The following is a 24,230-nucleotide window of genomic DNA, read 5'->3' as shown; positions in this document are numbered from 1 at the left end:
CTTGAATTATAATGAGCCCCTCTGTGGTAATATGTGTATATAAACATATAACACATATATATGTATATAAGCATATACATACATACATATATATATATATATATATATATATATATATATATATATATATATATATATATATATATATATATATATATATATATATATATATATATATATACAGGGAACACAGTTCCCATAGACCGCAATCTAAAGGCACTTTACAGTACTGTTTTTATTTCTAACACCCCACACCCGTCAACTTTATCCCCCCAAAACTGCCTAGTGCAGTTGTTTTTTTATTTACTAAAAAAAGCTATAATACCCTCTATTTTGAAGGCATTTGGGGCATTTTTATAAATGTAACCAGAGATCTGATCACTTGTAATGGTTGGTTATTATCTATCTCACGCCCACAAAACATTTTGAATCAGTCCAATTAGATAGAATATTATTTGTCATGTGAGGTACATAATTTTTTTATATATATATATATATATATATATATATATGTTATTTGATGATGGACATAAATAAGAAAATACAAAAATTTCTTCTTAATGTACACTCACAGTGGTTACCTTATAAATGACAATCAGCATAAACCACAGTGAGTGCACATTAAGAAGAACAAGAAAGCTGCAAAATGTTTTGTTTTCAGAATGATTGTCTATAGGTTGTTTGTTACATTAAAGTTGATTTAAAAAAAAAAAGCTTTGAGTGTAGGTCACATGTTTCCTGTCTAGAGTCAGTGGAGGTTACATGTTTCCTGTCTAGAGTGGAGCTCCAGTCTGCAGCTAGACTACTTTGCTGAGTCTCAGTGTCCCAGGCTTCTTGCGTTCATAATTTCATTGCGCTTCCTATTGCTAGCTGTCTTGGCTGTTCTCTTCTTGCTGACTAACAGCGACAGCAGTTACTATGACGACCGCCGGGGAACGCGAATATCAGTTTGTCATATTTGGGGCTTCGGGGTTTACTGGGCAGTTTGTGGTAGAGGAAGTATCTCGAGCTGCTGATGGGGATGAATTCAGGGGTCCTGGTCTCCGCTGGGCAGTGGCGGGGAGGAACAAGGAAAAACTGGAGGAAGTGCTGCAGAGAGCCGCAGACAGGCTGGGTAAGGATCTCACAAGTTCACAGATATTGCAGAGAAAAGAAACCGGGTTTTAATTAACTGTCAGACTGAGAAATATGATGCATTATAGTTCTTTCTTTTAGTCAAGGGGTTAAAATAGACCTTGTATGGTTGCAGAACATGCAATTTGATTAGCGTCAACACCACTATTTCATTTTCATATACATTTTAATATGAGGAGGGAATAATATGATGTGCTTTGAGTAACCTGAGTGCTTATTCATGGGACCATTTATTCAGGTGATCAGTAATGGGTGTAACTTTTAATGCAACCACTCTAATTGTGAACAATCTTTTTCTTCTTTTTAAATGATTGATTATTATAGGATTAATTTGTGTAAAAGATTAAAAAAAAAAAATAATTCTTTAGCTGTGCACAATTATTTATAGCAGAACTTTTTCTTGAATATTAATCACCAACATGTTTAAAATGTAAATTTAAATAAATAAACCCACATTACAACAAGCAGGAAATTATTTTGTGTATTAAAGAGACATTGAACTCATGGGTACAAATATAGTAGCATTGTTACTACTAACCATGCTATTTTTTCCTCCTCTGACTGCTACCTTTTTAAAGTCATTCCTTTTTTTTTTTTTTTTTTTTTTTTTAACCCCTTACAATTATCAGTATTGAAGCTCTGCATCTTCTGGCTGGGTGCCACTATCTTGGATTGTGTATTTGTTTTGTAACTTTTAAAGTGAATGTAAACTTTAATGAATTAAAAGCCAGTATCAAATAATACTTTTAAAAACAGATGCACTTTAATTTATTAAAGTTCACAATGATGCTTATTTTTTAAAATACTTTTGCGTTATGGTAGACATAGCGCTGATCCTCAGCCCGCATCTCCTGCTTTCATTAGCATATAGATGACAAATCCGGGCTCCTCCAATCATTGCGGTGTCCCACAAGCTGGACACCAAAGGGGGCACACAACGATTGACGCAAGCTCGGTTAGTCATTGTTCTGCTAACTACAGCAGGAGGAGTATGTTTACCAAAACACAAAGGTCAATGCAAAAAATAAGCATCTTTTTAAACTTTAATGAATTAAATTGCCCCTGTTTTTAAGATTATTATTTGATACTGGCATTTAATTCATTAACGTTTATATTCACTTTAAACAGTGAAAAATAGTGCAACAATGTAACAATTCCTTTCTCTATTATGTGAGAGTGCAAGTAACAAGATGGAGGTGCCAAGTATGAAATATAGAGCTTTAGTAGATGGATTCTGTAATTAGTTAAAATAAGAGAATGGTTTTAAACATGGTACAGGAGGAAATACATAAGTATAGTAAGCAGTAACCATCCTACTGTAGTTGTACTCTGCTGTTTAATGTCCCTTTAATCATCTTTGGTGGGCAGTGGAAAGGTCTTACACTAACAGACACAAAGGGTAGGATTCTCCGGCTGAGTCACGCTCTCCAAACTGTGGCGTTCTTCCATATAGACACACATGCGGTGGGAGTGTCGGTCAGGTGCTTAGGGAATAGCCCCAGTATAGGCTCAATCCAAATGTGACATCACACAATCCAGACACTGAAGAAACTCCAACCAAACATTCAAAGCAAAATCAGTTCATCTTTATTCAAAGATAAAAACACACAGGGACACAACAGTATCCAGTAACAAGGGGATAGGAGGACCATAACCCACCTGTATCATATGTGTTTCGTGCCTCCCAGGCACTTGTTTACTGAATCAGATCACATCAGTGAATAAGTGCCTGGGAGGCACGAAACACGTATGATACAGGTGGGCTATGGTGGTCCTATCCCCTTGTTACTGAATACTGTTGTGTCCCTGTGTGTTTTTATCTTTGAATAAAGATGAACTGATTTTGCTTTGAATGTTTGGTCGGAGTTACTTCAGTGCTGGGATTGTGTGATGTCTCAAGGTCTTACACTAGTCAGGTTATTTCCATGGTATTGGTAAGTAGTAAATAGCTTTACTATGAGACATGTTGCTGTGGGCCCTATGATCTAAAGCTCTCTGCTCTGTTAGATTAGCTTAGAAGCCTCATCAGTACTGTGAGGTCGCTCAAATTCAGAAAGGCAAATTTTAGCTTTAGTGCTGTTTGTCTTACTATGCAGGGTTCTGGATAAGAACACCACCTACATTGCAATTTAATGCTCAATAAAAAAAAAGATTTTGTGTGATTTTTCTCCCCACTCAGACAAGTTTTTTGATCATCAAGCTCAAACTGACAAAAGGGCCTTATGATCAAAAACTTGCCGTCATGAAAAGAAATCACTTGGTGTCACAGAACTTCAAAGACCATAAGTGGGTGCCATAATACCGTTTAATGGGATGGGAGCAAAATGCATATGCATAAAAATGTGCTCCGAGAGAACAGAACCATGCTGCCACGCATCTCCTTTTAGTAGGGTCTCATTTTGTGAAGGATGAAAGAAAAAATGATTACTCCCTTTTATTCCCCTTTTGCCACACACAAAGGAATTTTAATCACTGAAAGTTTACCTTTAAAGATGAGCTTGCTTCCTTTCTCTATATAGGGCTTATGTATTATAAGTTTATATAGAATATGTGTTTAATAAATAGACTAAAAACTAACTATTCCATAAGTCTATATGGGTATATATATATATATATATATATATATATATATATATATATATATATATATATATATATATATATATATATATATATATATATATATATATATATATATATATATATATATATATATATATATATATATATATATATTCTAAATCAATAGAACTGAGTGGAAACAATTCCACTGCAGAGCCTCATTGGAAAATGTAGGGAGGTTCTTGAAGGGACGGTAAAGTAAAAATTAAACTTTTATTATTATTTAGATATAGCATTCAATAATAAACAGCTTTACAATTTCCATTTAATTTGCTTCGTTCTCTTGGAATCCTTTGTTTAAAAGCATACTTAGGTAGGCTTAGGAGCAATACTGCTTGAGAGCTAGCTGCTGATTGTTGGCTATATGCTGCCAGTAGTGCATTGCTACTCCTTCATTTTACTTTGACTTTAATATTCTTTTAAAGTCAACCCTGGTTTGTCAATGTACTTAACTGGTATAAAAGGTTGGTAAAGATTTCTTCTGTGTAGGGAAGGATTTGGTAATGCTGACAAATTTATTTTTGCATTCCACTTACAGATTCTCTGAGGTAATGTGGAATGATTTAGCAGATTTTAGATTGTGTGATATGAAGCTGATGCAATACGTACTTGTGTTTTTATTGCTCTAATTGTCACATGCTCTGTATTTAAATAAATATTGCTTAGTCTGTTTTTTCTTTTTTTTTAATACGTGGCAACCAGAGCCATAAATTCACAACAAATTAGCTGGAGTAGCTCGGATTAGAATATTTTTAATAACTGTTTTCTCTACATTTTATAAAATATATCATACAGTATATTTATTGAAGTCTGCTTTGCTTTGTAAAGACTATTTTAACATGTTTGTAATTCTGTACCAGTCACTATTTTTTATTTTTCTTGGCCTTTCTTAGCTAAGCCACAGCTGAAGACTGAGGTTGGCATTATAATCTGTGATGTAAACGACCCCCCTTCCCTGACAGAGATGTGTAAAAAGGCCTCTGTTGTTCTCGATTGTGTGGGACCAGTAAGTATTAAACAGCTGGGTGAAGGAAAGAACTATTTTTGTTGTTGTTGTTGTTGTTCTTTTGCAGCCTTATTAGATTAATATATAAATTGTTAAAGGGACAGTCTAGTCAAATTAAACTTTCACGATTCAGAGCATGCAATTTTAATCAAATTTCCAATTTACATTTATCATCAAATTTGCTTTGTTCTTTTGGTAATCTTTGTTGAAAGCTAAACCTAGGTAAGCTCAAAAGCTAATTTTGAAGCCCTTGAAGGCCACCTGTTGGTGCATTTTGACAGTTTTTCACAACTAGACAGCGCTAGTTCACTTGTGCCAATATAGCTTTGACTGGCAAAAATGCAAAGAACTGAAATTCGGGGTCAGTCTGCAGAAGCTTAGATACAAGTTAATCACAGGTAAAAAGTATATTAATATAACACTGGTGGTTATGCAAAACTGGAGAAAGGGTAATAAAGGGATTATCTATCTTTTTAAACAATAAAAAAATCTGGAGTAGACTGTCCCTTTAAACACTGTTGTAATTTCACCCTATAAAACTTTTTTAGTTTGTCAGACTGAAATGGGTTGATATTTTGTACCCAGCCTCTGTGCACATATAAATATGCTCAAAACTACAGTATTTGTTATGCACTTATCTGAATGTGCTAAAATAGCACTACCCCTCCAAATTGTACACCTTATGTCATTTATCGATAAAACACTCTGGCTTGCTCAAATTCTATATTGAATAGATATGGATAATGCTCAGAATATTAACGACTTACATATTGTTACCACACTCCATTATTTAGGGCTAGATTTATCAAAGCTGAGGCGTACAGGGGCGCATATACGCGCCTCTGTACACCTCAGCTCGCCTGTGGCGGGGCAAAATTACCCGCAGATAATCACCATTGCAGACGAGCGCAATCTTGCGCTTGCGTGCAATCCTGCGCACAGCCAATCACGCGGGGGCAAGAGCTGTCAATCTCCTAGGTCGGACTTGACCGTGGAGATTGAATTTCGCCAACTTAGAGGTGGCAAATAAGTTAGGAAAGCGACGGTCTGGGGTGACCGCTACTTGTTAAATTATGGCAAGCAAGTTCTTGTGTGAATTTACAGCCGTAGGGCTTTGATAAATCGAGCCCTTAGTGCTTACCATGAGAGAATTTTCCAAATTAAATTCACCAAATAAATATATGGTATTAATATATTCTCTTGGGCTGTTGGATTTTAATTTTAAAATGTAATGCTTTTTAACATTTGATTGAAAACTTAAACTCAGGCAAGTTGTGTTCTGGTTTTGGTTTTTTTTAGTTATTGACTTTACAATTTTTCTGTGTGTGTAGTCTTTCCTACTGGATACCGCCATCTTGGAGAGTAGGTATTTTTGCACCCTGTGACAGAATTGGTGCACATTTTTTCAGACCTGTGATGTTGCTGGCTGTTTGACAGCTGTATTGTGCACTTCTGGTTTGTGTGCATGATCCAGAGCAAGGGCCTAACATGTTTGCAGTGCTGCATTGCTCTACATTATTCCTGTGGCTTTTTATTATATATGTTATGTAATATTTACACTGTGTGTAAAAACTGCACATATGTAAAGTTCTTGCTCGGTATTATGTGTGCTAACCAGAAGTGCCCGATTCAGCTGTGAAAAAGCCATATCATTGATCTGTGAATGGTCAGCACTTCTATCACATGGCGCAGGAGTATTCAAGATGGAGGCGCTAAATATGAAAATGCAGAGCTTCAGCAACCAGTACCTTTTTAAAGGATTAACATTGGAAGAATAGCTCTGAAAAAAGCTGCAGTATGGCGAGTAGTAAACGTTGTAGTTGTGTCCAGCAGTTTTCCATTAGTGATGTCGCGAACTTAAAATTTTCCGTTCGCAAAAAGGTGAACGCAAACTTCCGCAAATGTTCGCAACCGGGCGAACTGCCATTGACTTCAATAGGCAGGCGAATTTTAAAACCCACAGGGACTCTTTCTGGCCACAATAGTGATGGAAAAGTTGTTTCAAGGGTACTAACACCTGGACTGTGGCATGCCGGAGGGGGATCCATGGCAAAACTCCCACGGAAAATTACATAGTTGATGCAGAGTCTGGTTTTAATCCATAAAGGGCATTATTAAAAGGCAGGCAACTGCAATTAGATTACACTAGCAGACTGATGTTTCACAGTCAAAAAAGTTTTTTTTTTTTAAATTTACACTACTGTTACACCAGATATGAGTGGTGGCACTGGGCAAGTGGGCCTGGCACACACGCTGGCAGGCAACTGCAATTAGATTACACTAGCAGACTGATGTTTCACAGTCAAAAAAGTTTTTTTTTTTTAAATTTACACTACAGTTACACCAGATATGAGTGGTGGCACTGGGCAAGTGGCTTAGCAGGCAGGCAACTGCAATTAGATTACACAGGGAAAAAAACAAAAAAACAGACTGATGTTCTAGCCCTAAAAAGGGCTTTTTGGGGTGCTGTCCTTACAGCAGAGATCAGATGAGTCCTTCAGGACTGTAGTGGACACTGAATACACTAGCCTAGCTATCAATTTCCCTATTAAATCAGCAGCAGCTACACTGTCCCTCCTCTCACTAAGAAAGCAGCTTCCAAATGAATCTAAAATGGCTGCTGTCCAGGAGCTGGGAGGGTCTGGAAGGGAGGGTCTGCTGCTGATTGGCTGTAATGTGTCTGCAGACTGTGAGATACAGGGTCAAAGTTTACTCAATGATGACGAATAGGGGGCGGATCGAACATTGCATATGTTCGCCCGCTGTTGTGAACGCGAACAAGCTATGTTCGCCGGGAACTATTCGCCTGCGAACAATTCGCTACATCACTATTTTTCATCTGTTAAAATGTATACATTTTTATTGAAGTAAAATTGCATTTTTTTTGCCTTATACCACCCCAATCATACTAAACATAACTGGCTTTAGTGTTCAATTACATAAATCTTTACTATAGTAACCCTTAAATACCTTATGGATTTAAAAAAGCAAAACAAAACTTTATTATCAGTTTACTTATCTGAAGGGTTAAAATACTCATATCTGAAAATAATAATATATATTAGTTGTAACTGAAACAATATCTCATTATATATTTCTTTTAAAACACAACTGTCAGTAATGCCCATTATATTTGTCCAAATTTGAATACCAAAACATCAAACGCAGTAACAAATTATCAACGTATATTCAGATAGACATGCAAACAGATGTATAATATGTATTAATACTTTCCCCTTCTTGTGAACCGCAGCCGTCCCACAGTCTCTCCCAAGGTCTGTGTGAATATATCAGGTGTGCTAGCTGGAGGCGCTGGTTCAGCTTGTATCAGTCGTTGGTATCTTCCTTTCCTTCCTTGGTTGTATAACTCTAGGTGCAAAATAGTGGTGCTGAAATATCAGACAATACACCATACAAAGGTAAATATCTACTCACAGTGTATATTGCAGGTTACCGGCTCCTTCCCAATATGAAAAGACAATATCACAGATTCAGTAAAAAAGTTTGTCTTTATTTGGCTCAACGCAAAAGCGTTTCAACGGTCCCAGCCGTCTTTCTTAAGAGCAATAAAAGTGCTTTACAAACCAAAGCATGCTCTATCTGAATCACAAAAGAAATCATTTGGGTTCAGTGTCCCTTTAACAATAATTCTCTATTACAATCTTCTTAATTTCATGCAGTTTATCATTATTTGTTTAATATTCCCTTCAATCATTGAATTACACTGTTCGCAATGAAGACATGGTTACAATCCCCTTTTTTTTTTTTCTTTTTCTTCTAGTTTATCTCTATGGGGCTGATTTAACATGCTGCAGTTTCTGCGTGAGCCGGAAACCTATAAAGTTTAGAAGCAGCGGCCTTAAGACCGCTGCTCCTTAACTTGTCCACCACCTCTGAGGCGGCAGATAGCAATCATCCCGATTAGATACGATCTGGATGATTGACACCCCCTGCTAGCGGCCGATTCGCCGCAAATTTGCAGGGGGCAGCATTGCACAAGCATTTCACTAGAAATGCTTGTGCAATGTTAAATGGCAACAGCATATGCTGTCGGTATTTAGCGATGTCGGACGGACAAGATCTGCCTCAGCGGATAAAATTTGCCCGCATTATAATCGGCCACTAAGGATTTAAATTTCACAGTTTGACTTCTTGGCAGGGATAGAGTTAAAGACCCCTTTCAGGATAGAATAGTTTGATTAGTGCTTTTAACATTATTTTTTAAATTATTATAAATTGTAGTACCCAAAAATTGACTAAAGATTCTGTCAAGCTAAATCGTAAATAGTTTCTGTTAATATAGTCTACAAAATCATTTAGTGATTCATTTTTTCACCAAGAAAGCATCTAGCTAATCAATTGTGTGCATGCCATATTTTATAAAAATTAGTGCATTTTTTTTTTAGCTGTAGGTTTGGCTAATCATTTTCAATGTTAAATAGGGAATTGTGCCTTTTTTTTTTTTTTATTTAGATTTAAAGGGACTTGAAACCCAAACATTGTGTTTCATGATTCAGATATCCTTTGCTGAAGAAATAGCAATGCACATTGGTGAGCCAATCACATGGGGCATCTATGTGCAGCCACCAATCAGCAGCTATTGAACCTATTTAGATATGCTTTTCAACAACGGATATCAAGAGAATGGAGCAAATTGGTTAATAGAAGTAAATTGGAAAGTTGTTTTAAAAGTGTGTGCTCTTTTAAATCCTGAAAGAAAGAAATTGGGTTTCAGTTTTTTTTTTTACAACTCCAGAAATACTTAAAGGGACACTGAACCCAAATTTTTTCTTTTGTGATTCAGATAGAGCATGCAATTTTAAGCAACTTTTTAATTTACTCTATCAATTTTTCTTGGTTCTCTTGCTAACTTTATTTGAAAAAGAAAGCATCTAAGTTTTTTTGTTTTGGTTCAGGCTCGGGACAGCACTTTTTTATTGGTGGATGAAATTATCCACCAATCAGCAAGGACAACCCAGGTTGTTCACAAAAATGGGCCGGCATATAAACTTACATTCTTGCATTTCAAATAAAGATACAAAGAGAATGAAGAAAATTTGATAATAGGAGTAAATTAGAAAGTTGCTTAAAATTTTATGCTCTATCTGAATCATGAAAGAATTTTTTTTGGGTTCAGTGTCCCTTTAACCCCTTAACGACCGAGGACGTGCAGGGTACGTCCTCTAAAAAATGTCAGTTAACGACCAAGGACGTACCCTGCACGTCCTCAGTCTGGAAAGCAGCTGGAAGCGATCCTGCTTGCTTCCAGCTGCTTTCCGGTTATTGCAGTGATGCCTCGACATCGAGGCATCCTGCAATAACACTTTCTGGCCATCCGATGCAGAGAGAGCCACTCTGTGGCCCTCTCTGCACCGGACATCGATGGCCGGTATCGTTGGTGGGTGGGAGGCGGGTGGGCGGCCATCGGTGAGCTCTGTAAGGTGGAGGGGGGTGGGATCGGGGGCGGAGCCTTTGGGCGCGCGCGTGCACGGGGGGTGGCGGGCGGGCGCGTGCACGGGGCGGGAGCGGGTGGGAACCGCTACACTACAGAAAAAAAGTTACAAGTAAAGTGTAAGAAAAAATTAAATAAACTTTTTTTTGAAAAGCATCTAAGGGATCTGGAAGGGGTGGGGGGTTGGTATTGGGGGGGGGGGGAGCTACACTACAGAAAAGGGACATTTTTTTTATAAAAAAACATATTTTTCACTAAAATGGGTACTGGCAGACAGCTGCCAGTACCCAAGATGGCGCACATTAAGTCAGAGGGGGAGGGTTAGAGAGCTGTTTGGTGGGGGATCAGTGAGGTTGGGGGCTAAGGGGGATCCTACACAGAAGCATATGTAAATATGCTTAAAAAAATGCACAAAAAAAGCCCAAATTTTCCTTTTATTTTAGTACTGGCAGAGTTTCTGCCAGTACTTAAGATGGCGGGACATTTGTGGGGTAGGGGAGGGAAGAGAGATGTTTGGGAGGGATCAGGGGGTCTGATGTTTCACGTGGGAGGCTGATCTCTACACTAAAGCTAAAATTAACCCTGCAAGCTCCCTACAAGCTACCTAATTAAGCCCTTCACTGCTAGCCATAATACACGCGTGATGCGCAGCGCCATTTAGCAGCATTCTAATTACCAAAAAGCAACGCCAAAGTCATATATGTCTGCTATTTCTGAACAAAGGGGATCCCAGAGAAGCATTTACAACCATTTGTGCCATAATTGCACAAGCTGTTTGTAAATGATTTCAGTGAGAAACCTAAAATTGTGAAAAATTTTACGTTTTTTTTTAATTTGATCGCATTTGGCGGTGAAATGGTGGCATGAAATATACCAAAATGGGCCTAGATCAATACTTGGGGTTGTCTACTATACTACACTAAAGCTAAAAATACCCCAAAAAGCTCCTTACATGCTCCCTAATTAACCCCTTCACTGCTGGGCATAATACACGTGTGGTGCGCAGTGGCATTTAGCGGCCTTCTAATTACCAAAAAGCAATGCCAAAGCCATATATGTCTGCTATTTCTGAACAAAGGGGATCCCAGAGAAGAATTTACAACCATTTATGCCATAATTGCACAAGCTGTTTGTAAATAATTTCAGTGAGAAACCAAAAGTTTGTGAAAAAATTAGTAAAAAAGTGAACGATTTTTTGTATTTGATCGCATTTGGCGGTGAAATGGTGGCATGAAATATACCAAAATGGGCCTAGATCAATACTTTGGGATGTCTTCTAAATAAAAATATATACATGTCAAGGGATATTCAGGGATTCCTGAAAGATATCAGTGTCCCAATGTAACTAGCGCTAATTTTGAAAAAAAATGGTTTGAAAAATAGCAAAGTGCTACTTGTATTTATGGCCCTATAAGTTACAAAAAAAGCAAAGAAGATGTAAACATTGGGTATTTCTAAACTCAGGACAAAATTTAGAAACTATTTAGCATGGTTGTTTTGTGGTGGTTGTAGATATGTAACAGATTTTGGGGTTCAAAGTTTTTCCTCATATTTTATAAAAAAAATTATAGTAAATGATAAGATATGATGAAAATAATGGTATTTTTAGAAAGTCCATTTAATGGCAAGAAAAACGGTATATAATATGTGTGGGTACAGTAAATGAGTGGAAAATTTCAGCTAAACACAAACACCGCAGAAATGTAAAAATAGCCTTGGTCCCAAACGGACAGAAAATGGAAAAGTGCTCTGGTCACTAAGGGGTTAACCCCTTAATGACCGCAGCACTTTTCCATTTTCTGTCCGTTTGGGACCAAGGCTATTTTTACATTTTTGCAGTGTTTGTGTTTAGCTGTAATTTTCCTCTTACTCATTTACTGTACCCACACATATTATATACCGTTTTTCTCGCCATTAAATGGACTTTCTAAAGATACCATTATTTTCATCATATCTTATAATTTACTATAAAAAAAATTATAAAATATGAGGAAAAATTGAAAAAAAATACACTTTTTCTAACTTTGACCCCCAAAATCTGTTACATATCTACAACCACCAAAAAACACCTATGCTAAATAGTTTCTAAATTTTGTCCTGAGTTTAGAAATACCCAATGTTTACATGTTCTTTACTTTTTTTGCAAGTTATAGGGCCATAAATACAAGTAGCACTTTGCTATTTCCAAACCCCTTTTTTTCAAAATTAGCGCTAGTTACATTAGAACCCTGATATCTTTCAGGAATCTCTGAATATCCATTGACATGTATATATTTTTATTTAGTAGACAACCCAAAGTATTGATCTAGGCCCATTTTGGTATATTTCATGCCACCATTTCACCGCCAAATGCGTTAAAACAAAAAAAATTGTTCACTTTTTCACAAATTTTTTCACAAACTTTAGGTTTCTCACTGAAATTATTTACAAACAGCTTGTGCAATTATGGCATAAATGGTTGTAAATTCTTCTCTGGGATCCCCTTTGTTCAGAAATAGCAGACTTATATGGCTTTGGTGTTGCTTTTTGGTAATTAGAATGCCACTAAATGCCACTGCGCACCACACGTGTATTATGCCCAGCAGTGAAGGGGTTAATTAGGGAGCATGTAGGGAGCTTTTTGGGGTAATTTTAGCTTTAGTGTAGTGTAGTAGACAACCCCAAGTATTGATCTAGGCCCATTTTGGTATATTTCATGCCACCATTTCACCGCCAAATGCGATCAAATTAAAAAAAACGTTAAATTTTTCACAATTTTAGGTTTCTCACTGAAATCATTTACAAACAGCTTGTGCAGTTATGGCACAAATGGTTGTAAATGCTTCTCTGGGATCCCCTTTGTTCAGAAATAGCAGACATATATGGCTTTGGCGTTGCTTTTTGGTATTTAGAAGGCCGCTAAATGCCGCTGCGCATCACACGTGTATTATGGCTAGCAGTGAAGGGGTTAATTAGGTAGCTTGTAGGGAGCTTGCAGGGTTAATATCACATTTAGTGTAGAGCTCAGCCTCCCACCTGAAACATCAGACCCCCTGATCCCTCCCAAACAGCTCTCTTCCCTCCCCCACTCCACAATTGTCCCCGCCATCTTAAGTACTGGCAGAAAGTCTGCCAGTACTAAAATAAAAGCTATGTTTTTTTTTTGTTTTGTTTTTTAAAAGCATATTTACATATGCTGCTGTGTACTATCCCCCCCTTAGCCCCCAACCTCACTGATCCCCCCCAAACAGCTCTATAACCCTCCCACTCTAACTTAATCTGCGCCATTTTGGGTACTGGCAGCTGTCTGCCAGTACCCAGTTTAGCAGAAAAAATGTTTTTTTTTTAGTTTTTATTAAATTTTTCTGCAGTGTAGCTTCCCCCCACACAAAACCAACCCCCCACCCCTCCATGATCTCTTTTTGTGCTTTTGCACAAACAAGATTTGGCCATTTGTTACCAAAAATTTTTTCCATAGTGTAGCGGTTCCCACCCGCTCCCGCCCCGTGCACGCGCCCGCCCGCCACCCTCCGTGCACGCGCGCGCGCCCGTGCGCGCCCCCTAACGGCCCGCCCCCGATCCCGCCCCCCTTGACGACACAGGGAACACCGATGGCCGCCCACCCGCCTCCCAAGTCGGCTCCCACCCACCAACGATACCGGCCATCGATGTCCGGTGCAGAGAGGGCCACAGAGTGGCTCTCTCTGCATCGGATGGCCGTGTAAGGTTATTGCAGGATGCCTCCATATCGAGGCATCACTGCAATAACCGGAAAGCAGCTGGAAGCGAGCAAGATCGCTTCCAGCTGCTTTCCACACCGAGGACGTGCAGGGTACGTCCTCAGGCATTAACTGCCTTTTTTTTGAGGACGTACCCTGCACGTCCTCGGTCATTAAGGGGTTAAAGGGATACTAAACCCAATTTTCTTTCTTTCATGATTCAGATAGAGCATGAGATTTTAAGCATCTTTATAATTTACTCCTATTATCAATTTTTCTTTGTTCTCATGCTATCTTGATTTGAAAAAGCAGTATTTTAAGCTTTAGAGCCGGACTATTTTTTCTTCAGCACCTGGATAGCACTTGCTGATTTGTGGCTAAATGTAGCAAACCAATCAGCAAGCTCTACCAAGGTGCTGAACTAAAAATGGGCCGGCTCCTAACCTTTTATTACTGCTTTTTCAATCAAGATAACATGAGAACAAAGAAAAATTGATAATAGGAGTAAATTAGAAAGTTACTTAAAATTGCATACTGTCTGAATTGTGAAAGAAAAAAATTTGGGTTCAGTGTCCCTTTAACAATTTTATTTTAAATGTCAGCATTTCCAGAGGGTGTTCACAACACTAAGTTACAAAGAAATTGGTTCATGCAAAGTTAACTGCATCTGAGAAACATGCAACAGTCTAGCAACCTTACATTTTCAAATCAGTATTGTTGTTTGTTTGTTTTTTTCCTGCTCTTTATGAATAAATAATATATCTTCAGTTACTAAATAATAAAATAGCCCATTGTATTGAAAGAAAGTCTTCTGTTGCTGCGTCTAGCGGGACTCTGCACCATGTCCTGTGTTAATTTGAGCATTGCCGTGTGTGAAATGTTTAAATATGATCTTTGTGCATCAGAACTCAGTGACTTAGTATTGCTCAAAAGCAGACTGAACTCTCTTATCGTTCACTCACCAGCTCTAATCAGCTTTATGGTGACTGTGCTTTGTAGGGCAAAGTTCTAGTATTTCAGTTTCACGTGTTACATAATCCTGGCTAAGGTTCAATTCTAATTTCAAATCTGTGCTAATAATTAAAACAGAATATTTATTCTTGACCTGCAGGATTTTTTTTTTTTTTTTTTTTTTTTTTTTTTTTTTTTTTATAATTTGGGAGTGGTTTCCCTACTAGCAGAATACTTTTTTAAAAACCCTTTGTTTGGGTTAAAAGGATATGAACCCCCCACCCCAAATTTATTTTACGATTCAGACCGAGCATAGAATTTTAAACAAGTTACCAGCTTACTTCTATTATCAAATTTTGCTTTGTTCGCATGGTATTCTTTATTGAAAAGCTACCTAGGTAGTTTTCAATAGCACTACATGACAGGAAATAGTCATCTAGTGCTCTTGCAAATCAATATAATTGTTGCAAAAATGCTGCTATATAGGGCTTCAGACACATGCACGCTCCTGAGCTTACGTCTGCTTTTCAACAAAATATTGCAAGAGAACAAAGAAAATGTGATAATGGATGTAAATTAGAAAGTTGTTTCAAATTATATGCTCTATCTGAATCATGAAAAAAAAAACTTGGTTTTCTTATACCTTTAAACAAAGTGCATTTCATTTATTTTTTGAATGTAATTTAATTATCATACCTTTTTTCTAATTCAGTATTATATATATATATATATATATATATATATATATATATATATATATATATATATATATATATATATATATATATATATATATTTTATTGTGGTAGAAGTATTTATATTAGATTTTTGACACCTCCTCTGTGTTTTAAGGTTTACTAAAGGCAACCAAAACGGATCTATTTTAAGATATGCATAGCAAATATTTACAAAAAGGTTATAGGTCCCCACTCCAGTGCACAACACAATTGAGTTTATATAGATACTAAATGACACTTCCCGCTTATTATATACGTTTTTCTGCCTAAACCTTGCACATGTCTATCATTTTGACTCAAGTTACATGTTACTGAAAAGCAAGAAAGGAGATTTGAAAATAAATACATCTTATGTTCTTCATGTATGTTACCTAGGTTTTAGTGAATTTACACACCATATATTTCAGCATATTACATGGAATATCTCATTACACACCTATAACTAAGATATATATATATATATATATATATATATATATATATATATATATATATATATATATATATATATATATATATATATATCTATATATATCTATATATATATATATATATATATATATATCTCCCCCCCCTCTCTTGGTACAGTAGGCAAAGTACCATTAGCAGTCCGAATTTAAATGCTATCCAGTGATAAAAATATTTTCACGTTATGTTCACCTTATGAAAAAGTTGGTTATGCTGAATGACATACTTGATAAAGGTATACGGTTACCTTGAAGTTCATAACTACTTTCTGATGACCCTACAATATATTTCTTGACATAAAGAGTTGTTTCTGTTAATTACAGTACAGATTTTTCGGGGAACCTGTTGTAAAGGCATGCGTGGAAAATGGAGCACACTTTGTTGACATCAGTGGAGAGCCTCAAGTAAGTATGATTATCATTTTCTGTATAAGTACTTGGCGAATATTAATTCCCTGTTACCTAAAGGTTCTGCTTATGTTTTTTTTTTAAAAAAAACACTTTTAAAATGATTAATTTACATGCCTATGTCAGTTAAATTGACTTTAAAGGGGCATGACTTTATGTAATAAGGTGCTTGTAGGTTGACGGACAGCATCATTTTTAGCTTTTCTTTTTGTTTTTACTAATCCAAACTCTCTCTAAAGATGTTTTTTTTATGATGTTATTTAAAAAGCTGCGCTGTTTAAGAAATAAAATAAAAAAAGTTACCACCAATAAGAAATTAGTCTTTTTCCTAAAATTAGTATTGGAATCTCTCTCTGTCTCTCCTTTAAATGTTAACTATACAGTGTTGCTGACAGTTTAGCAGATGTGTATTTTTTTTTTGTATGAGTCTTTCAATTTTATTTTTATTTGAACAGTTTTTGACTCAAGCTACAGCAGCAGAGGTTATGATGCAATGTGTTTGTGTAAGAAATATATCATTTTATTTTAATGAATTGTGTTACGGTGAAAGTAAATCCTAGCGTTTTACAAACGCTAGGATTGACTATTGAAACAAATAAATGGGACTTTCATTCATGAAGTATAAGATGCTTCATGTAGAAAGCTCCTTTATTAGTTTCAACCAATCACCATTTTTAGCTGCTACAGCAGCCCACAGTTAAAAACAATTTTTGCTAAGAGGTGACGTTTTAACCTCTTAGCTAATAGCCATGTGGTAAATTGGGCTTGGCGCCCATGGGAGCTGGATTTTGTCTAAGAGGTGAAAACGTCACCTCTTAGCAAAAATAGTTTTTAACTGTGGGCTGCTGTAGCAGCTAAAAACGGCGATCGGTTAAAACAAATAAAGGAGCTTTCTACATGAAGTATCTTATACTTTATGAATGAAAGTCCCCTTTAGTTGTTTTAAAACTCAATCCTAGCATTTTGTATAATGCTAGGATTTACTTTCACTTTAAATAACCCAGTTTCTTTTTATATTAAAGGGACAGTCTACTTGAAAATAGTTTCTCCAGTTTTGTATAACCAACACTGTTATATTATACTTTTTACCTCTATGATAATTTTGTATTGAAGGCTTTGCAGACTGCCCCTTACCTCAGTCCTATTTACAATCTTGCATTTTAGTCAGTGCTGGTTCTTGTACACCAGTTATCGTTCTCATGAGCACAATGCTATCTATATGGCACACAAGAACTAGCACTGTCTTATGTTTTTTTTTTTTTATTTCCCTACAAAAAAGTTAAAGATGCATCACACATTTTATATTGAAACTAATGCAACAGTATCAGTTGTTTACTTTTTGCTAGGTACCTCCCACTATTGTGCATTGGTTGATAGGCACTTCCTGCTCTTTGAATATGAGTAGGAAGTACATATAAGCCAATGAACACTAGTGGAAAATGCACAGATAATACTGGTTCTTTAGCTTAAGTTTAAAGGGACATAAAACAAGTTGTGATAGAGACAAAATATAACGTACTTTACCTGCACATTTATACTGCAGTGCTTCTCCTTAACCCTTTCTTTTTAGTTTCTGAACTGTAAAGCTCTAACTCCCCCCCACACATTTCCTTCTATGGCTGTATCTAGATCTATTGTTCTTTTGGTAGAATGTAAATAGGGATTATCTGCTGGAGCATGCCTAGAAGCTGTGAACTCAGTTGAAATACAGTGCCTGTGTCAAAACACTGATAACGGTGGGTGGAGTTGGCTGCTTCAGGCTGCTTAGCTATGTAATTAATTTTGCTTATTTTTGAAAACTATTTTTATTCTTGCCAGCAATTTTTAAACTATTTTCTCCAACATAGGTGTGTCCGGTCCACGGCGTCATCCTTACTTGTGGGATATTCTCTTCCCCAACAGGAAATGGCAAAGAGCCCAGCAAAGCTGGTCACATGATCCCTCCTAGGCTCCGCCTACCCCAGTCATTCTCTTTGCCGTTGCACAGGCAACATCTCCACGGAGATGGCTAAGAGTTTTTTGGAGAAAGGATTATCTGCAAGTTCTTTGAAGGGACAGATTTCTGCTTTATCTGTTTTACTTCACAAAAAGCTGGCGGCTGTGCCAGATATTCAAGTTTTTGTTCAGGCTCTGGTTAGAATCAAGCCTGTTTACAAACCTTTGACTCCTCCTTGGAGTCTCAATTTAGTTCTTTCAGTTCTTCAAGGGGTTCCGTTTGAACCCTTACATTCCGTAGATATTAAGTTACTATCTTGGAAAGTTTTGTTTTTGGTTGCAATTTCTTCTGCTAGAAGAGTTTCAGAGTTATCTGCTCTGCAGTGTTCTCCTCCTTATCTGGTGTTCCATGCAGATAAGGTGGTTTTGCGTACTAAACCTGGTTTTCTTCCGAAAGTTGTTTCTAACAAAAATATTAACCAGGAGATAGTTGTGCCTTCTTTGTGTCCGAATCCAGTTTCAAAGAAGGAACGTTTGTTGCACAATTTGGATGTAGTTCGTGCTCTAAAATTCTATTTAGAGGCTACAAAGGATTTCAGACAAACATCTTCTTTGTTTGTTGTTTATTCTGGTAAAAGGAGAGGTCAAAAAGCAACTTCTACCTCTCTCTCTTTTTGGCTTAAAAGCATCATCCGATTGGCTTATGAGACTGCCAGACGGCAGCCTCCTGAAAGAATCACAGCTCACTCCACTAGGGCTGTGGCTTCCACATGGGCCTTCAAGAACGAGGCTTCTGTTGATCAGATATGTAAGGCAGCGACTTGGTCTTCACTGCACACTTTTACCAAATTTTACAAATTTGATACTTTTGCTTCTTCGGAGGCTATTTTTGGGAGAAAGGTTTTGCAAACCGTGGTGCCTTCCATCTAGGTGACCTGATTTGCTCCCTCCCATCATCCGTGTCCTAAAGCTTTGGTATTGGTTCCCACAAGTAAGGATGACGCCGTGGACCGGACACACCTATGTTGGAGAAAACAGAATTTATGCTTACCTGATAAATTACTTTCTCCAACGGTGTGTCCGGTCCACGGCCCGCCCTGGTTTTTTAATCAGGTCTGATGAATTATTTTCTCTAACTACAGTCACCACGGTATCATATGATTTCTCCTATGCATATTCCTCCTTTACGTCGGTCGAATGACTGGGGTAGGCGGAGCCTAGGAGGGATCATGTGACCAGCTTTGCTGGGCTCTTTGCCATTTCCTGTTGGGGAAGAGAATATCCCACAAGTAAGGATGACGCCGTGGACCGGACACACCGTTGGAGAAAGTAATTTATCAGGTAGGCATAAATTCTGTTTTTTTTATGCAAACTTTTAATTAGCCCTTTTAGGATATGCACAGATCTCAACCTGTTTTATGTCCCTTTTGATTTATCCTTTTTTTGTGGCAAAGTCAGGATGTTTAATCTTTTCTATGGCTGATTAAAAAAAAAAAAAAACTTTTTTTTTTTTACTACAGTGTCCCTTTTTTAAGAACATTAAATACTCAGTTTTGCTTTAGTAGCCTCCCTTTTGACTGGTGAATTCTATTAATCTAAGATAATAAACTTTTTTTTATTTCTTTAGTTTCTTGAAGGAATGTATTTCAAGTATGACAGTCAAGCTGCGGAAAAGGGGGTATATGTTGTTGGCAGCAGTGGTTTTGACTCAATTCCAGCAGATTTAGGTGTTTTATTCACCAGAAACAGCTTAAAAGGTATACAAAATGAAAATTGGACAATATTGATTTTTAAATGATGCGACTATTTACTAATGATGAATACAAACAGTCACCATGAACAAATGTCTAGATAATTAGAACTTCCGGTGTACAAAACTAAAAACATTTCTTTTTAAAGACACGATGAGTCCACGGATTTCATCCTTGTGGGATTACGCCTCCTGGTCAGAGCACCACAGCAGAGCTGTATATATAGCTCCTCCCTTCCCTCCCACTCCAATCATTCTCTTTGCCTGTAAGTAGGAGATGGCAAAGTGAGGTGTTAGTAAAGATTCTTCAATCAAGAGTTTTATTATTTTTAAAGTAGTGCCAGAGAGTGTTACTTTGTTCTAGGGTGTAGCCTAGACCTGATCAGTCTCTACAGTAGAGCATTTGGTGGCTTTAAAGCAGTAGGAACTGGTGGGACATAATTCTCACTGCGCCTCCTATACATATTTGCTGCCCTAATACAGATAGCCTAAGCACTTTTAACTCAGGCTGATCTTAGTCCACAGTGCTATGGGAGGGAGAGGACCTCTGAAAACCTGCTGGACTGCCATGCTGTCGCACAGCATTCAAGGTAAGTGCTAACTTTATTATTTCTGGGGACATACATTCTCTCAGAAGAAAGTGAGCACTACTTTTCTGACCAACACATATTAAGGGCATAAGATTAGATGGATTTTTTATTGTGCTGGGACTGTGGTCTCTTCTTGAGGAAGAGCTAGGTTATACAGACACTCGGACTGGATGGCTAACAGTGTTATTTTACTCCCGGCGGTCTTAACATTAAATATGCAGACTGGGAGAGGGCTAACTTTTATTTTCTGGGGACAAGTATCAGAAAGCAGTGTTTTTGGTTTACTCCTTTGGGCGCTTGTGCTACCTGACATGCGGTAGCATACTTGACTCCAATTTACGTTATTTGATACTGTTAGTCTGTCTCCCGGTGTTTGATCTATAAGGATCCTAATGGCGACCGGGAGTTGAACACTGAGGCCCACGATGGGCGGAGTTGCTTTCGTGCCGTTTTTGGGCTCATTTGTTAGGTCTCAGGTCACAGTCAATCAAGGTGCCGGGAGATGGAGTCCTGTCACGCCCATGAGGGGCGGAGTTACTTTCGCGCCGTTTTTGGGCTCAATTGGTATGTCTCAGGGCACTTTCATTCAGGGTGCCGGGAGATGGAGTCCTGTCACGCCCACGAGGGGCTGAGCTATGTCGATATTGCGCTCTACACCTCCATTACGATTCCGGAGGGTAGAGTTTTTTTTCACAAAACTATTTAGTGATGTTTATTGCTCATGCAGGTGCTGTTAGCACTGTGATGCACGGTATCAGACTTAAGGAATATTAAATGGTTTCAAATTGCAGTTTCTGATTGTATTTGTAATTTTGACAAATGTAGGCTTACTATTTTAATTTCAATCCTGCACACATAATAGAAAGGTGACGGTTTGAAATTTACTGTGAGAAGCACTAACAAAAATAATGTTGCTTTTAACATTTCTTTTTATCTGAATTTCTGTTATTTTGTTCAAGTCACCCGGTGTGACTTAGTATGGAACAGAAGCACACAAAAGATAGTTACTTTAAAATTTAAAGAGACAGTAACATCTTTTTATGTGTTAATTTTTATTATAAATACTCCTCCTAAAGCGATGGCTGTTAGGAGTCTGGTGACTTCGGTCAATCCATGCCACAATTTTCTCCTATAGTGTCCAAAATAATTTGTGACCCACAGGCAGTGCTCTGCGGTTCCTTGTAAAGACATTGCTTCTGATGTGCATAGCGATGTCTATTTCAGCAATATTAATATTCTTATTGGATTGTTTATGCACAACAGAAAATAAGGTGTTCTTTTAAAATTTAAAGAGACAGTAAAAAAATTTCTGTGTGAATTTTATTAAAAGAATTGTGGCTGTTTATTTGTTAATTCATCCTTTGTGACAATTTCAGCTGCTTATTTGTTCATTCATCCCTTGTGACTGAGGATGAAACAAACGCACATAAGAATAGTTACTTTTCAGATTTAAGGGCACAGTATTGTTTCCTATGTGAAAAATGTATTTAACTTTATTCAAATTTATTTTCTCTTTTTGAATCTACTCCCTCTATGGCGATTGCTGTTTGGGAGTCTGTTAACAATGGTCACAAATTTCTCCTATAGTTTCCATCGAAATTTTATGGCCCACATGCAGTGCCCTGCGTTTCTTCACATTCCACTCGGGGTTATGATGCATTCTATATTTTTCCACGGAAGCATTGCTAGAGGAATTGCTATTCTGATAGGTTCCTCCATGTTACTGAGAATCTCAGTTTCAGATGGAATGGTACCTTAGGCATTCCCTATATTTACAAGACTGTTTCCCATAGTCGACTCAGCTAAGGAGGCTGGACGACATTCCTTAGGGGGGGAAGGTGTAGTTTCAACTTCACTACGAGAACTTCTATACCCTTAGAGGATAGTCCTATGAAAAAAAAAATTAGTAATGGGAGACACACCAGGGTTTACAATGGCAACCATCTGTGTACTTTACTACTGTCACTGGTGTGACGGCATATTGGTTTGATGCGTTGTTTGATGCTATTAGTCAGTGGCTTCCCTGGATATAATCCAGGACTGGATAAAGCTTTCACATTGGCTAATTCCTTTATTTCAATTTCTTCCCTTCCATTTATCAAACTGGGAGCATAGGTGGCTCTGTTCCAGCTCTTGGAACCTTATGGTTAGAGCCTTGTTTTACGGATATATGTTCTAAAACTAAGATTTTGGTGATTCTTTGCCAGGAGCAGACATTGTTGGGACCTGGCTTGACGAAAATTAAAAAAACCAAAAAAAAACCACATAGCCTGCTGTTGAATCAAAGACAGCATGGAGAACAGGCCCCGGTCCGCGATTGGATCTTGTAGGGGGCTAACTTTCCGGTTTCAAGCTCAAATGTTTTCCTCTCAGAGGAAGTTTCTGCTTTCAAGATTGTCTGTCTGAAGATCAGACAAAAGGAGAGACATCCTTACACGGCGTAGGAGACCTCTCAGACCTGGGAGTGATTGTTCCAGTTCTAATACTGTTACAGGATCTGGGGTTACAGATCGGGTTGTGGTTCCCGGAAAAGGAGAATCTTCAGACCATTTTTTAAGAAGTGTACTGTCCTTCAAGATGGAAACTATTAATTTGTTCCATTCCTCCCTTGATCCTAGAGGGTCAATTTATGACAACTGTGCCTTCATGTGCCGTTCTCGAGAATCTTCTCAAGTTCTAGGGTTTGCCTTTCTGGACAAACACTTCCTGTTCGTGGTTCTTCCTTTAGGTCTTGCCACAGTTCCAAGTTCTTATGGATGGAGGCTCTGGGATCGCTGTTGGCAGTGCTTCAGTTACAGGGCATTGCAATGACGCCCTATCTGGCTGATATGCTACTCCAGGCGTCATCCTTACAGCAAGCAAGATTTACACGGACATGGTGTTATACTTCCCGTGAGCTCACGGGTGGAAGGTGACTTTGGAAAAGTGTTCCTTATTCCCAGGCACAAGGGTAGCTTTCTTGGGAATCATGACAAATTCCATATCAATACTGGTCTATTCCTTCAGTCCACTTCTCGGCCTTCAGTGGCTCAGTACATAGAGGTAATCGGGCTGATGGTGACAGAAATGGACAATAGCCGGACAGATAGCTCAGCATGCTAAGGCACTGTGGCTGAGTTCTGTAACAACCCAAGGGTTGCAGGTTCAATCCCTGCTGAGGTCCACTCAACCTTTTATCCTTTCAAGGTTAATAAAACGAGCAGCGCCTTGTGTCCCTTAAAATTTCGTCTGTTCGTTCCACCTCAGACCTATGCAGTTAAGCATACTCAGGCATTGGAACAGAGACTATGCAGACTTGTCTTCTCAGACAGGGGACTCTCTTCTATGGTAGGTTGTCTCTGGATCACCTATCTCAGGGAACATAATTTAGCAGAGTGTGGACTTCGGCGGAGTCTGTTCTTTTTATAGACTTCCTGCATCTGAGATCGAGCTTCAAGGCTCTTCTGGTCTGGCCTCAGTTGGCTTCGGCCCAGTTTCATT

At 37.9% G+C, this 24,230-nt stretch overlaps 1 protein-coding gene across 1 annotated transcript in view; it reads left to right on the top strand.

Moving 5' to 3' along the window:
- The first annotated feature begins 785 nt into the window (after positions 1-785).
- LOC128656888 (saccharopine dehydrogenase-like oxidoreductase) overlaps positions 786-24,230 on the top strand; it is a 110,782-nt gene continuing 87,337 nt past the window's right edge. The window contains exons 1-4 of the mRNA XM_053711053.1: positions 786-1,114; positions 4,650-4,762; positions 16,392-16,472; positions 20,038-20,167. Coding sequence (XP_053567028.1) covers positions 919-1,114; positions 4,650-4,762; positions 16,392-16,472; positions 20,038-20,167 — 520 coding nt within the window. The 5' untranslated portion in view covers positions 786-918. The remainder of the gene's footprint in view (positions 1,115-4,649; positions 4,763-16,391; positions 16,473-20,037; positions 20,168-24,230) is intronic.

Source organism: Bombina bombina, chromosome 4 (genome assembly GCF_027579735.1).
Source record: "Bombina bombina isolate aBomBom1 chromosome 4, aBomBom1.pri, whole genome shotgun sequence".
Taxonomy (NCBI): Eukaryota; Metazoa; Chordata; class Amphibia; order Anura; family Bombinatoridae; genus Bombina; species Bombina bombina.
This window is presented reverse-complemented; position numbering and strand designations above follow the sequence as displayed.